Source organism: Melospiza melodia, chromosome 8 (genome assembly GCF_035770615.1).
Source record: "Melospiza melodia melodia isolate bMelMel2 chromosome 8, bMelMel2.pri, whole genome shotgun sequence".
Lineage (NCBI taxonomy): Eukaryota > Metazoa > Chordata > Aves > Passeriformes > Passerellidae > Melospiza > Melospiza melodia.
In genome coordinates this window covers 17,951,605-17,966,950 of record NC_086201.1, presented here as the reverse complement: position 1 = coordinate 17,966,950, position 15,346 = coordinate 17,951,605, and the positions used below count along the sequence as shown (strand labels likewise).

Genomic DNA, 15,346 nt, shown 5'->3' with positions numbered 1-15,346 from the left:
CACTTCTCTTTTCACATCCCTCCATCACCATGAAAAGATCACCAAAACTGTTAATAGACTAAATTATTTAAGACAGTTAAGAGAAAGAAAAAAAAAAAAAAAAACCAATGAGAGGGGGAAAGAGAAGGGATGAGGTAGGGATAAAAGGAATTTTGGTTTTTTTGATCTGGATGCTTTTCTTGAACAGCATGTTCCACATTTGCTAATATACTGATGGAAGAAAATCTCTTAGCACTGGGAAAAGGAAAAATAAATGTATGTAAAAAGAAAATGAATAATTTTAGGAAATTTCAACTTAGTAGTAGTATTATTAGTATTATTTCAGAGTGATTGTGCATGTATGGACCTGGAAATAATTAAGGCTGTGTCATTCCCAGCTGAAATAGAACTCTATTGCCAAAAAGAATCGCAAAGAGTTTAATTGGAATGTAAGTTGTTCACATAAGGAATGTAATTCCTCTGTGAACTTCCCAAGCTTTGAGAACAGTCTTGTGCCCATAATGTAGCAGTGTCATTATAAACAAACACCAGTGATGTTTGCTTGTTAGCAGTTTGGGATTGATTGCACAATGAGTGTATTTTTAATGGCTGTTTTGTTGATAGCAGCTGTTCGGGGTGAAGAACAACTGTCTTCTGTTTCAACAAATCTGCTTGGTGATTTCTAAAACATTAGTTTCCATGAGTGTCTGGTGAATGTCCCAAAGAAGGCTTATAGCAGGAGTTTGAGGGGTAAGGTGGAAAGCTTATTCTTAAGTTTACCCATAGTCATTTCAATGCTCTCGGAACAACTGATACACTTTTTACTGAGAGTTGGGTCACAGTTAATACAAACAGCAAACATGATATATAAGCTGTCCTTGTTAAGACAATACTAGAATGCATTCTTCAGAAATTCCTAGTCTTCCAGACTGATGGAAGAAATTTTCTTTAGCCTCTTCATCCATTTTACCAGTTGTTCTCAGTACTTAGCAGGGCAGATTTTGCTTTGCTCGTTATGTTTGATGTCATCCCAGCCAGAGCAACAAGAATACTGAATACACTAAATACTGGGCATCCAAGGAAATCTTCACAAGTGACAGAATAGTTTAAAACATGCAACTATTAAAGACTGGGTTTGTGGTGTATGTGGTGGTGACCATCCAAAGGAGTAAAGGAATTGAAGCATACAATCAGCCCAGGGCAGAGGGAGAGTTAAGTCCACAGAACCTCTAACAGCTATTAAAAAAAATCTGGCCAACAGTGGCTGTTTGCAAGTGCTAGTGTACTCGGTGTGCTAGTGCTGGTGTACATTAACCACTAGAGTACTTACTAATGGTTAAAATATTTCTAGTTAAAAAATATTTAATAAACTATAGCTGGACCCAGATTTTCGTAGTTTTCCCTCAGATATATGTGTCTGTCTGCCTGTTTAATGTTGTTTTCCTTTTTTCCCTCTATGTGATCTCCAAGAAAGCAAGAAAGGCTGCAATCTAACAGGGTATAGTCACAATCTGAAGTGGCAAAGAAAGAAAAAAATGAAATTATTTCACATTTAAGGCTTTATATAGCTCTGATTTATCAATAATACAATAAAAAGAATATTTTAAGTAGTTAAGCTGATTGCAGTTTTCTAAATGAAATACTTGAACTAAATGGGGAGATGGAATGCAGGAGCTGAAATTGGTCACCTTTGGTTAAACAGCAGGATTGGTCTGATCAGCAGACACTATTCCATTGCTTCAATTGCTAAAAGCTAATTAAACACTTGCATTCTGCTAACTGAAGTGTATTTGGCCACCTGCAGTTTCAAAGTGCATGTACCAAAAAGGAAAACCCCACGCTATGAACGCCAAGCTGCTGCAATTCTAAACTCAGCACCTAAGTGAAACAAGGAGATGAAGCAAAGGTTGAAGAAGTGGATGGCAGAAATCTTCCTTTTTAAATGGCAGAGGACTGGGAGCAAGCTGGGCACCCAGGCAGTGCACAGGTGGGTGCTTCATGGTCAAGGGTTAGCATGCTGCCCGCCCTTCTCGAGAGCAGCACTGGTGCCAGCGTGGTTCTAGAATGGTCAGAGGGCAGTTGAGCTGCTGGTGGCCCCAGCTCTTTAAGCATGTTTTGACCATCTCTTACACATTGTGTAACCTGTACCTGAGCTCTACTGTGAGCTAAGAGCCTTAACAGAAGCTGCCATGAGACACAGGCACAAGCTCTATGTATCAAGTTCACCTCGGGCTTGGCTCCTCAGGAAAAGGAACCACGAGAGAGGGAGGTCTTGGGGACATGGGCCGCAAGGCTCTACCTGTAAATAGTGACTTTTTTTTCACTTTATTTAAACTCTGTCTGCTGTTGTGTTTTTTAAAAGAAAACTTCTGAAGTAAAAAAAAAAAAAAATTTTAGAATGTCAGGTGTGCTTGGAAGTTCAATAGACGTAAAAGACATAGCCTTTCCTGCCAAGTAAAGATAAAAGGTTGAAAAGGTGTAAGGAAGAGTCTGCTAGACCATATTGTTAGGAAAAGGAAGTAGGTGTGTCTTGTGTAACTATTACATTACTTTAAAAACATAATTTGGAGGTGATGTGAAATGTGAGTTGCCTGATCATCAGTGGGAAAAATAACATAAGCAGGAATCAAACAAATCTCCAAGTGAAAAATAAAGATGTTAAAAGCAGCAGAATTTCAGACTGAATTCTAACTCTTTAAATAGCTTATCTAACAGTGGAAGGCAATTTGGGTGAGAGAACAAAACAAGACCTTTGGAAACCATGTGAAGAGAGATTAAAGGAATGGGTTTGCTGTAGTTAAAAAAAGAAAAAAAAGGGAAAACTGATTAGGATGACCATGTTTCAACACAAAAGTTGCTACATGAATGCAAGTGATTAATCACTGTACCTTCAAGCAATAGACTGTTCTAGCTTCAGAGCATAAAGGAAGAATAGTTATGCTGGGTCAAACTGAAGGTTTATTTAGCTGGCTATCTGGCTTTTGACAATGATCAAAAGTATATTCTTAGGGAGAAACACAAGATTATAAAATACACAAAGTAATACTTACCCCCAAGTATGCTAAACCTTCAACAATTTTTAGCTCTGAGAATGCCAAAGTGAAGATGATTTCTGTGTATTTAACAGTCTTAAATAGTCTTGTTCAAGAGCTTGGCAACTTAATTTTTCAACTCCCATAAGTTTTGAAGTGACACATTCCTGTGTGATGTGGAGTTCTTCAACTTAATGATATACTGTCTGAAAAACAATTTTTTGTTTGTTGTGAACTTCTACTTGCTAGCCTAATTTCATCCTCTCCAATGCTTTTCCTGAAAGAGATATTAACTCATCAATCCCCATTCATGCTCTCTGTGCCACTCATGGCCTTACATAACATCAGGACTTGTGCCATAGGCATTTGAGGCTTGTACACTTTTGCCATTTTATTAATTATATATCAGCAAGGTTTGGCAAAACAATAGGTCTGAACATGCCTATGCTTTATTTCTCTCAATATCTTGGGAAGAGGAATTTTTTTTTCTTAGACACATTTATTTTTTAAATCTGTCTCCTTTTGCTATAGCAACTCATCTACAGGATATACCTATTCTGTACAAGATCAAAGTTTGAGAAAAGTTTGGTGTCATGCTTCTAAAGCACTAAACATTGAGCTGAATAGAATTTTGTGAATCTTATTTATTTCACAGATGTGATCACCCCATTCACAGGTGATTTTTCAGTTCTCTGGCCAGTGAAAAAAAGAACTTCAAATCTTAAGGATATGATATATATTTAGTTGTTAATTTCAACTTAAAGACCATGTGCATGCATGTTAAGTACTTCTGCCTAGTTCAAACACTCTAGCCTGCATTGCTAGGTAGAGGCAGTAGAGCATTTGATATCAAATGCTATTTTTTCCTGAACTGTTTCTGCTGATTCATTGTTACCTTACTTTGAATTGCAATATTTAGGTGAAACATGCTGGTTTAACTGTCTTTAAATGAACTACCTTTGTGGCAGTGTTTTTAGATGGGTCTTTTGATGCCTTTTTAATGGTACATTAAAACTTAATGAATGCTGAGTAACACTAGAATCCCCATGGAAGCACATATGGTATCTACATTAATACTGAATGAATGCATAATGATCAGTAGAATTTCAGTGATTTCCACATGAATCAACAGTGATGAGCCACTTAGTGTTACACTCAATTACATCATGTTTAATTTATGTAGCATTGTTTGGACATTATGTTTAAAATGTCTTTAGTAAATCATTGAAACTCTAATTGAGCCTCCATTTCAGGGACAAATTGCAGTGTAAACATAAAGTTCATTTTTTTAACACAACAATTAATTTATGTTGAAGCCCACTTGCAAAGGGTCAACAATTTGATATATTCTCACTATTACTCCCTGAGAAATGGAATCCTAGTATGAAAACGAATTGCAGTAGCTGTTAAATTGTTTCTGTTCCCTTATGCAGCCACCAGACACTGGAAATGCATTAATTCCCTGAACTCTGGAAACAATGGCAATACTTCACCTGCCCTATCTGACTGCTGCCAAGCACTTCAGAAGACTTCTCAGGTCAGAGTACCTTGCCCAGATCTATGCCGCAGACTCAGAAGAGTTCTCCACAATCCCCGACTAACACCACACCACCCCTCGTGTTTGGCAGGCCCTTCTGGCACATCCATGGCTCCCTTCCAGCAAGGTGTACCAAGAGCATTTGGCCGTGCCATCATGTGCCAGAGGTGGACAAAGAGATGCTGAGGGAGCCCACACCAAAAGTTGGCACTCTCTTCAGCTGTTCTCCCACCTTGTGCAGGACCAGGAAGCAAACGTGGTGTTGGTTGCCTGTGCAGAGGAATCGAGTTTTGCCTCACCTCCAAAGCATCACACGGGAGTGAGGACATGCTGCCTCACTCCTGATCCACATGGCAGCTGTGGTTGGCCCTGGGGTGAAGGCTGGAAAAAGCTGCCAGTGGCAGCCCTCCACTGAAGCCTTCCACAGTAAGCACTACAGCAACAGTGTTTAAACAGGGTCCAGACTTACCCAAGTCCAGGCTGGCTCCTCACGGAAACTACACATACACGTATATCTGATCATAGCAAAAAATAATACAAATAAAGGCGCTTTGTAAGAGAAAATGGAAATGAAATATGCATACTTCTAACCTCCCTAGGAACAGTAAACTTCTTGGCTTCCACTTTTCCTGGTACTTTTTAGCAGATAACACACTGACACACTGTTTCTGGGGGTGTCTGCTTGAGCTGGTTTTGGACAGGTTCCATAGCAGGTCTGTAAAGATTCATTCATTGAGTTTGCCTCTTTTTTACTCAATCAGTTACTCAAAGAGCCATCTAAATTGGTCTGGCTTGTGGCAGAGGAGATCCTGCCTTCCAGTACTCCAGAAGGGATCTTGCACACTGCTCTCAATCCTGCTCACTGGTAGTTCAGGCCAGCAAGGTCTTATCAAGGGTCAATTTGACTTTAATATTCATCCTCAAATCCTTGCTCCAAATACAGTAAGCTGGAGAGGTCTAGGCCTAGGGGAGTTTTAGTTCTCTGAGGTTGTCCAACAGCTGTCTGAACAAAGAGGACTAGGGGAAAAGAGGACTGTGTTAGGAGACAAGATCCTACCAGCTATTTACAAACAAATCCATTAATTTATTTTTAGCTTTGGCAGTTTTTTCTGTGCTGGCTTCTAGCACTAGGCACCACATCCAGTTACTTGAGTTTATAGAGGATTTAACAGCTATAAGTTCACAAAGTTATAATTTTAATTTGCTATTCTTTTTAATCTACTATAAGACTATCCGATCACTGGCACGGCATCTGACAAACAGCTGACCAGCAACTTTGTTAGAATATCCACAGACAAAGAACTTTATAATGTTAATGATGATAACAATACCTGCTCTCATTTCTCTGGATTGCTGAAAAATGCAAATTCAGACCTTTAATGATTGCAGCTAAGGCTTTCATTTCTGACAGCAAAGTGAGAGAAAAAAAATCTTTCGATCCTAGGAAACTGTAAAAAAGACTATCAGAGGTGGGGATTTTTTTTGTTGTTGTTGTGTTTTTAATTTTTTTAAAATTATAATTCACTTCATTATTGTTAAAAGAATTTAATAAATTAAGTATAAGACAGAAAAGATTCTTATGGAGAACCTTTTTTTGCTTTAAAAAGTTCTTTTTTGGTTTATGTTTATCTCACAATTCAGAAATTCTATGCCATGTTAATTTAATTCAGTTTTAATCTAAATTGAATAAAATATATGCCAGCTTGCTGGCTATGATGATTAAAATCCATGTACTGTTTAAAGAGAAAGTGTTTGAAATTTACCAAATAATCTGAAATGCACTTCTCTTCAATGTATGCCTAATAGATTTTAATGATGTAATTATTTTTAATTTTTTATGTTGCTGTATATTTTTAGAACCTGCCAAGTAAGAAAATTTTTTAGAAGGAGATGCAATGAGGTTATAATATTACTATAGCCTTTGGAATAACACCAATATAAGGAACAGTAAAAAAAAGCAATTGAATGTATGCCTTGAGCTACATGATGACTGTTCAAACAGACTTCACAGAAAATTAGATTTCCTTGACTTAGTGTTGTGGTTACAGTGATATAATTCATGTTTCATAACTCTGAAGAAATAATGAAGACATTATAACCAGAAATGTGTCAATTTGAATAAATTTATTATGAATTGCTTTGGTTTGAAAGCTCCCAATATGTTATAATAGAAGCCTACGTTCTTGCTTGAGAGCCAGCCAAACTGGGGCTTTAATATTTTAACAAATCACTTAATGGTAGATTTTTCTCTCCAAATAAACAAAAGGAGAAATGTTCTGAAGGGACTGGGATAATAAAAGATATTAAAATATACCTTTCTTACTCCTCATGGAAATTCAAACAGCTTTTGCCTGAATCCAAGTTGCAATTAGGCAAAATTCAGCCCATGCAAGAATTAACTGCCTTCACCCATTGCTGAAATGCAATTACATTTGAATCAAATGCAATATTCAATGGGCTACCTCCAGCTACACTGCAAAGTACCTTCTCCAAATAAAACCATGCAGGCTAGAATGTCAATTGGAATTTGGTTAAGCTGGTTATATACTGCTCAAAGTCCAGTATATCAGTCAGTAAGTTTCATGTATCACCCTTGGCTTTAACATGATTAATAGGTGGTATTGGCTCTGTGGCCAGGGCTTGACAAAATGCTAAAATGGGCTTGAGGCCTTGAAGAGCTGCCACAGGAAGAAGAATCCTCAAACTCACTTTGTCAGTTCCAGTTCTTTGAGAGACTTTCAATGGTTTGAACTCTTACCAGTAGGCTTTTTGCCAGATTAGTTACTGTCTGTCCTCCCACAGCCCATAATGAGAACAGAAAAACCATAAAGCTACTACAGATTCTTTGTTGTGTGCTGTGGCAAATTTGACAGAACTGTGTCTGTGTGCTTAGCCCATCTGTGGGATGGATATGTCATCCTGAGTGATCCAGTAGCACAGAAATCCAGTCATAAGAAAGTGTACCAAGTGGAGTGTGGATGTATAAAGACCCAGACATTATAGAAAGGGGATGCATTAGTCCTTTGGTTCTTCCTGATGGAGAGGATGAAACTTCAAGTGGACTTAAGTCTGAAAACTTCACTGTCACTATCTTATAAAGTAAGTTCAGGTAGTGTAAAAAAAGAAGAAAAACATTCTGCTTTCTTAGTTGTAATTCTGAGACAAGTATAATGGGTTGGGATAAATTTATGGATGTGGAGAACACTGAAGGTTGAATTTGAAAGGGCTGAGTGGCTATAATAATTTTCTTAATTTTAGATATGCACTCAGTTTGTATTCCTTCTTTCCAAATACTTCAGATACACCAAATGTTAAATTTCTTTGAAGTCAGGTGCAAATTATTTATGAACTTGTTCAGTAGCCAGCATTTTTCTCATTCTCCCCTTGCCTATCCACCCCAAGGGAAATTCTGTAAAAGTTTTTGACTGTTAAACAGAATTTATAAGGTCACTATGTGTAACATAATTGTCTGGATTTATCTTCTATGTTGTTTTTCATATATTGTGAGTGTCTCATTCGTAATTACACAGAAGCAAAATAGATAGTTGCCTACATTTAGTGTTATGAAATTGTTCTACTTGTCATGGTAAAATTATGACTTTTAGAAAAAAAATTAAATTCTAGTAGGTACTTAACAACTCCAGAGCACAGCTTCAATAAGCATGAAATCAAAGGAAAGGTACTTTTTTCTCCAGCTCAAAGGAAAAACGCCTTTTGGACCAGATTTAAAGCTGATTTATTGTTTGAAGTGGCAAAGTATTAATGCATTTTACCTTTTTTTATTTTTAGAAACAAGAATCCTTCATTATACAAAGAAGGACAGCCTGATTGTTAGAGTACTAATTTTGGACTCAGAGTCTGCATTTCTTACTGAGCCACAAATTCCATTAGATTTTGAGAAAACCACTTAGCAAATTAATTGCACTGTCTAATTTGCAACAGCAAACAGAGATGTTTAAGTAAGAAGACAGTTCTCCTAAGGTTTTCTATGAACCCAGAGGAAACAAAAAGTCTTTCTGGGATGGTTGTCAGTGCTAAACACCCTGTGTTTTTTAGTTGACATCTGGAGTCTTCTGTTTCTCTCCTTTGTGATGGCCAGTCTAACATGGTATAGTTGTCTAAAGTCAGGTACTTTGAATACCCTCCCAGGGTTAATTTTTAAACCTGTTCAGGCACATAAAGATGCAAACACTTACTCATCCGTATGAAGGGAATAAATACATTAAAATGTTAGGTGCACTGATGTTGTAATAATTAGGTCTGTAATAAGTGCTGAGATTGGCATTGTTAGATAGGGTTACTGAATTACAGAGATTTGCATTAATAACCTTTTAATATAATAACTTCAAGTAGTCAGCACAATGCTTTTAAAATATGAACGGTAGGTTGGTTTTTTCAAAGGTTTGTTGAATATCTCATTTCCCGAATACAGATTTCTTGGAATAACTCTTGAGACAGAGAAAATGACCTTCTCTGTGTGATTAATTCATTCCAAAGAGTGCTAAATGTCCTACCAGGTGGCAGGTATGTTATCATACAGTGGCACTACCTCCAGAATTCCAGCTGGACTGATGAGCATTTGTTTGGTTTCTGTCATTTGGCAGAAACATAATGACTGCATCATCAGGGTTCAGCAGAGCTTTCCGTCCCAGAGCCCATTTTCAAGGCATTCTAAATTGCACATGCACAGGTAGATTGATTTGGAAATTGCTTTGCTCAACCAGGGCTGGTGCAAATTTGGGGGTGCAAATCTAGGCTAGATCATTCCAGTGATTTTGGAAGAGAAAAATTCCTCCTTCTCTCACATGTATGCCGATATGCATATGAACACATTTCAAATTTCTTACTGTTCCCAGAATTGGAGAAAATCTCTTTAGATCTGATGAAAGCTTTCAAAATCCAGTTTCACACTGCAGTATCTCTGATGTTCCTAGACTTTGTTTCTTAAAGCCTCGGCCAGTTTTTTGCAAGCTGCATATTACAGAAGCAGAAAAGAAATAATATGAGTGAAGTTTAGGCACCTAAATACAAGTGACTGGTGACATATTTAATACCCAGTGGTATCTGAAACATCCCCACAGGACAGACCTGTGTGACATAGGCTGAACAGGAAATCTGTGCCATCTTAGGGCATGGTAGAATAGGGATCTAAATTCGTATGAAATGTCTGCATTTAGGCAAACAAATCTCTACATCACTTCTTCCAAAAGCAGAATTCGTTTTGTCTTTCAATTGCACACATCAGCCTTGTACTCTGTTAACAAAATTTAAGTGCTGCACACCTTGAGTCTGACCAGGTGTGTTGTTTCTTGAAGACCAAAGAAGTTTACATTTGCCTTCCTTTTTGCATGTATCTGGAGATTCTTACTGTTCTTTGTCTGGTTCTACTGTTTCAGTGTCCTTGGCAGCAGCTCAGAAATGGCTGAGACTTATGAGTGGCATGGCTGTTTATGAAAAATCATTTTAGCTCTACGTTTCTTGTTTTTATCTTTTTTATGGTTGGTTTGCGGGGTTGGGGTTTTTTGTTGTTTTGGTTGTTTTTTTTTTTTTTTTTTTAATGCTTGTATTTTGTTTCCCACTCAACAAAATGACTAGTGTTAAAGGATCTCGAATCTGATTTCCCAACAACTCACATTACGGAAACTAAACTTCTATGTGCTGGATAAACACATGGAATACTAGATAGCACAGTTGCCTGCAACCTTTTCTTCCACAATAATTACATGTTTTTGTGCAGTACTCTGAAGGCATGTGAGGTCAGAAATTACATTTTTTGTGTAAAGTGGAGTTCCAGAAATAGGGCTGTAAAAAGTACCAGCAGTCCTCTGCTGTTGTGAAACATCACCTGTTTAATTTATCTAAATGGTTAATAATTTATGTGATGTTTAAAGTCGTCCACTTGTCAATTCCCTTCCAGAAGAGTACATCTAGTGCAGTGGCTGTTGTGGTAAGGGGGTAGTTGTGGACAGATGAAGCACACAATAAAGACACTGCTGCAGCTATTTCTGGGAGGGAGCGCACCGCCTCCAACCACCATTAGATGCAGATGTAGCCACCGTAACCCCCACGTATGCAACACTCACCCTGTGCTATTACAGTCCTCTCTAGGAAGGAACTTCAGGCCTCAGTTCAAGGTTGGCCAGTGCAGATTGCATCACCTAATGCATTGTTTATTACAGACGTTCTGTGTGACTGATTTCATGCAGCCCCAGTGCGAGGGAGCAGGAGCCAGCATGTCACATGTCTGACCTGCAGCTCACAAGCACTACATGCCACTCAGTCAGCCCTGCCCTGAACCTCATTATCTGCTCTTGGCTACAACAACATTTCACATATCACAAGCTCTTGATTTGATTTAATTTGATAGATTTGAAGGGTATCATTCTTACTCTAAAAAAACCTGCACAGGATTTCATTTCAATCTTGTGTTACAGTTCAAGGCAAAATTCCATCATGGGGATGTTCTGACAGAGCTATCACAGGGAATCACAGAACTTGCTATTGAAATTGCAAACACTGTTGTCAAAGCTGGCAATGAAATCCATCTCTCTACTCAAGTTTGTTACAAAAGTATGCTAAAGTAATCATGCTTTTCAATTGATAAAGAAAGTCCAAAACCAAACAACAGAAAACAAGTGCAAATCTGCTTCTTGATAGTAAGTGCAGAGAAAGGGAATGTAGTCAGGGGAAACACTGGATTTTTACTCTGCTGTGGTTTGTGTACACTGAGTTTCAGATAAGGTTGAAAAGCAGCTTGGGGAAATGACTGAGACTGGTGGTACTGGTGATTTAATCCCTTGGAACCTTTTCCTTACCTGCAATAGAAGATACACATTTTAACAATAACTGTAAACTTAACATTCAATTCAAGCTGTAATAATAGGGAAGACTCCTCACAAAATATTCAACCACAGATAATTTTCAAAGACTTATGCACTACTGCCAGGAAGTTAGCTAGTGGTATCTCCACTTGTGGTCACTGGATAAATTTGGCTCTCATGAAGTACTTGAGCCCATTTTCAAAGTTATAAATGGGCTTTTGAAATGCTCAAGAAGGAGCTAGAATGCACAGCTCATTGTATGAGGTTCATTTGTTCAACACATTTTAAGTCCATTGAGATAATAAATACACATAAATTGGCACATGCCTTTTTACTGAAAAAATTACTTTTTTCTTAGGGTGATCCTTTGTGTTCTTAGGGTGATCCTCAGCATTACTGCTGAGGCAATTTATTTTGGGAGGCTTTTGGAGAAAATGCATGAAGAGACAAGACATGCCTGGTTGTAGCCTTGCACTGGAAAAAGGAGCTATTTCTGTGGCTTCAATCTAGTACTTGAATAGAAATAATTCCTTTCTCTACTACTGCAGCTATGACAAATGATGGTGTAAAGGTAGGCTATTGGCTCTCTTAGCGCAGTGAAGCTTTATGTAATAAAACTATTATACATATATTGTGAGTAATTTGATAAAAGCAAGGGAGGACGTGTGGAAGGGGACAAAAAAAAACCCCACAAAAATCTTCTACAGTTTTCGAAGATAATCAGAGGTAGTTTGGATTTTCTGAACCTCCACTTTGTCAGTAATAATTGAGTTTACTCTAATTAAAGGCATAATTTTGTCACATTAATCAAGTGTTGTGATTCTAAATAGCATACAGGCTTTTGAGAACTGGAGAGCTTGATTTTCTGGAAGTGGGGTGCATACTGAATAGCTTGAATCCGTTGCAATTTTTCTCAATATATATTTTAATTTTACTTGATAAACACCTGGATGTGATTATGACTAAGAAAGGTAAAAACTAAAAGACAGGGAATAAGCCTACTGAGTTGAGTATTGAAGAATACACAGGAATTTAGTTTAGTCTTCTCTCCCCCCTTTGCTCTCAGAACCGGTCTTAAAGGTGCAAAACTTATTATCCAACATAAACAGAGCAGAGAACTGGGGATACCAGCATCATACAGCCAACCCAGGACACTGGGAAATGGTAAATCTTACAAGAACAACTGTGCTGCACAAGCATGGCAATTATCAAAAAAACACACTAGGCAGCTTAAGTGTATTTATGATGGAAAGGAAACCAAGTCACACAGCTCAACAAATGTTTTGGTGTTGAGTCTCAGCAGAAATCTGCCAGTCTTTTAATATCAACTCTATTAACTGTTCAGAGATTACTGGGTTTATACTTGTTCAAAGAAGGAGTTAAAAAAGGTTACACTTGAACAGATTCTAGGTCAAATGCTCTCAGATATCTTTAGCCCAGCTCATGAAACCATTTGTATTCTTACAGTTGTTTGCAAAGAGAGACAGTAAGGCTGAAGAACCTTCAGTTTCACATTCTCATGCATGCAACATTTGCAATGCCTACACTGGAGCAGTCACATAGGTCCTTCTGTGCCTCAGTGTTCCACCGACTGCATGTCCCTCATGCAATGCTGTTCCCAGAGAAAGCACTGACAGTAGCAAGCATCAGGACAGACTATGAGATATGTAAAAGAACAATTTCAGTACATTTGTTTCTTACAACATGCAAGTGAAATTATAATAGCGTGACATTTTTATTGATTTTTTTCTAGAAGTGGCATTGCTGCTGTCATAACTAATTAGATTACCACCAAAGTTATTTTTAAAAATAAAGTATTTATTTGCTGTTATTCATTCTAATTGTGGTTTTTATTTGCCTGGCATTTTAAAACAATTACATGACTAAGCCAAAGACACAAAAACATACCATGTATGTCAGGTTGCAGTTCTGTAACACATTGCACAGAATAGGTGAAAAATCAAAATATATTTTCTTTTTGTGGCTGAACTTTTTAAATGATGATGAATATCAGCATACAATCCCCACTTGCAGGTTTTTATCTCTTTCCAATCTCAGTCTTCTACCTAGAGCACCTATACCATTTGTCCTGCCTTCTATTCTTCTGAAGACAATGAGGTTTAACATGTCACAGTTATGCCTGTGAATCAACTAGGAAAAAAACCCCAGTGGCCTTGTCTCTGCAGTTTATAAAAGGATAGCTGCTCACAAGAAACAAGCAAATCCAGTCAATTATCTGACACTATAAAATTCCTGATATATTTGCCAGACTTTGTATATAAGAACTGTTAATCAACTCAGACTTCCACTTCTGCTGTAAGTGTAACAGAATGAGCTGTTCAGAGGACAAGGAATCCTTCATTTCATTGAAAATGAATGTCCTGCAAAATCATCTGTGACTCAGCCAAAATGAAACCTGCGAGTATTGCTTCTATGACACAAAAATCTTTCTCCAGAACTGAAATCTTGGCTTGTGTGTGATGATTTTTTCAGTGGATTCAGGAGGACAGCAAAGGATTTGCCTCAAAATATTCTACATTTTTACCAGTCTCACATCTCAGTTACTGCCCCTGACCATGCCAAGGACAGTCAGAGGGTTTCTGCATGGTGCTGTCTTCACCAGGGGCTTTCAGATTTTGACTATCGGATTGACTGACCTAAACACGACTGCCCACTCTGCTTGGTGCCATCAAAATGTTCTTCATACAGCAAGGGGGACTTTTTATTTTGAAATCGGACAAACATTGATAAGGACGACCATGGAATTGCCACAGAGGAATTTATGTACATAAAGCAGAGCGGGATCAAGCTGCTGTGGAGGAGCCCTGGGCATGAGGGAAAACCTTTTCACAATCCACTGTGCTCCAGGCTGTGGCTGGATGTGGGTGCGGGGCCCAGGCCGGAGCCCAGCCTCCTCACGAGCCGCTTTTCTGGCACAAGGTGACGGGTCTGCTCCCCGGCCTCGGTCATTCCCTATTTCTCCAAGGCACGTCCATAAATCCCCGCTGCCCAGAGGGATGTGTCAGTTCAGTTAATGATTTGCCAGGCGCTGAGTCGCGTGTCAGGCCGGTCCGGCGGAGCGCGGCTGGAGCCGCTGCCCGGCGCGGGGCAGGAGGTCCCGGGCCATGCCGGGGCCGCGCTGCCCCCCTCGGCCGAAGGCGCAGCGGCTCAGGGCGAGCGGTGCCCGGGGCCGGGCCCGCTCGGCGGGGCCCCACCAACCCCGGCCCCGCCGGGTCACGCCGCGGCCTCGGGTCCCGGGCCCGCGCACCTGCCGGGCCCGCCCCGCTCCGCCGCCCGGCCTGGCGGAGCAGCCCAAGGGCCCCGCTCGGCCCCCGCCCGCCCCGCGCTGCCTCCCCGTCGCAGCGCGGAGCCGGCGGCCGCCCGCCCCCGCCGCCGCCGCCGCCCTCGCACGTGTGCCGGGGAAGGCGCTCGGTGCCGCCCGGGCGGCGCTTCCCCCCGCTCCCCGTCGCCTCCCCCTCCTCCGCAGCGGGAGCGAGAGCAGCCTCCGCCCGGCAGCGCCGGGGCCGCTCGCCGCCGTGCCGCCCCGCCAGGACGTCGCCGCCGCCGATGGCCGCCCCGCTGCCCGGTGCGCCCGGCGCAGGGCTGGCGGCGGAGCCCGCTGGCGGCGGCCCCCGCGGCTGCCCCCGCCCGCTGCCCCGGCCCCCCGGGCGGGACCCGCCGCCCTCGCCCCCCGACAGGTAAGGCCGGAGCCCGGCGGGCGCCGCCGCCCCGCCGCTCCCTCGAGGGCCGCCGCTGCCGTCGGGGGGCGGGCGGCGCCCTGCGGGCGGGACGCGGGGCTGGCGGGGCCGGGGTGCGGCGGCCTGGGGAGGGGGCGAGGCGCAGGAGGGGGCGGCCTGGCTCTGGACCGGCCCGCGCTTCCCCGCAGCTCAAAAGTTGTTTCCCGGCCCTGCAGACACTTTCCGCCGCTGCGGATGCGTGCGTGTCCCACCCCCCACCCCCCTTTTTATTTTTGAGGT

The 15,346-nt window shown here is 40.9% G+C and overlaps 1 protein-coding gene across 1 annotated transcript in view; it reads left to right on the top strand.

Annotated features, from left to right (window-relative positions):
• The first annotated feature begins 14,936 nt into the window (after positions 1–14,936).
• The window catches only part of GRB14 (growth factor receptor bound protein 14), a 58,168-nt gene continuing 57,758 nt past the window's right edge, over positions 14,937–15,346 (top strand). The window contains exon 1 of the mRNA XM_063162007.1: positions 14,937–15,067. Coding sequence (XP_063018077.1) covers positions 14,937–15,067 — 131 coding nt within the window. The remainder of the gene's footprint in view (positions 15,068–15,346) is intronic.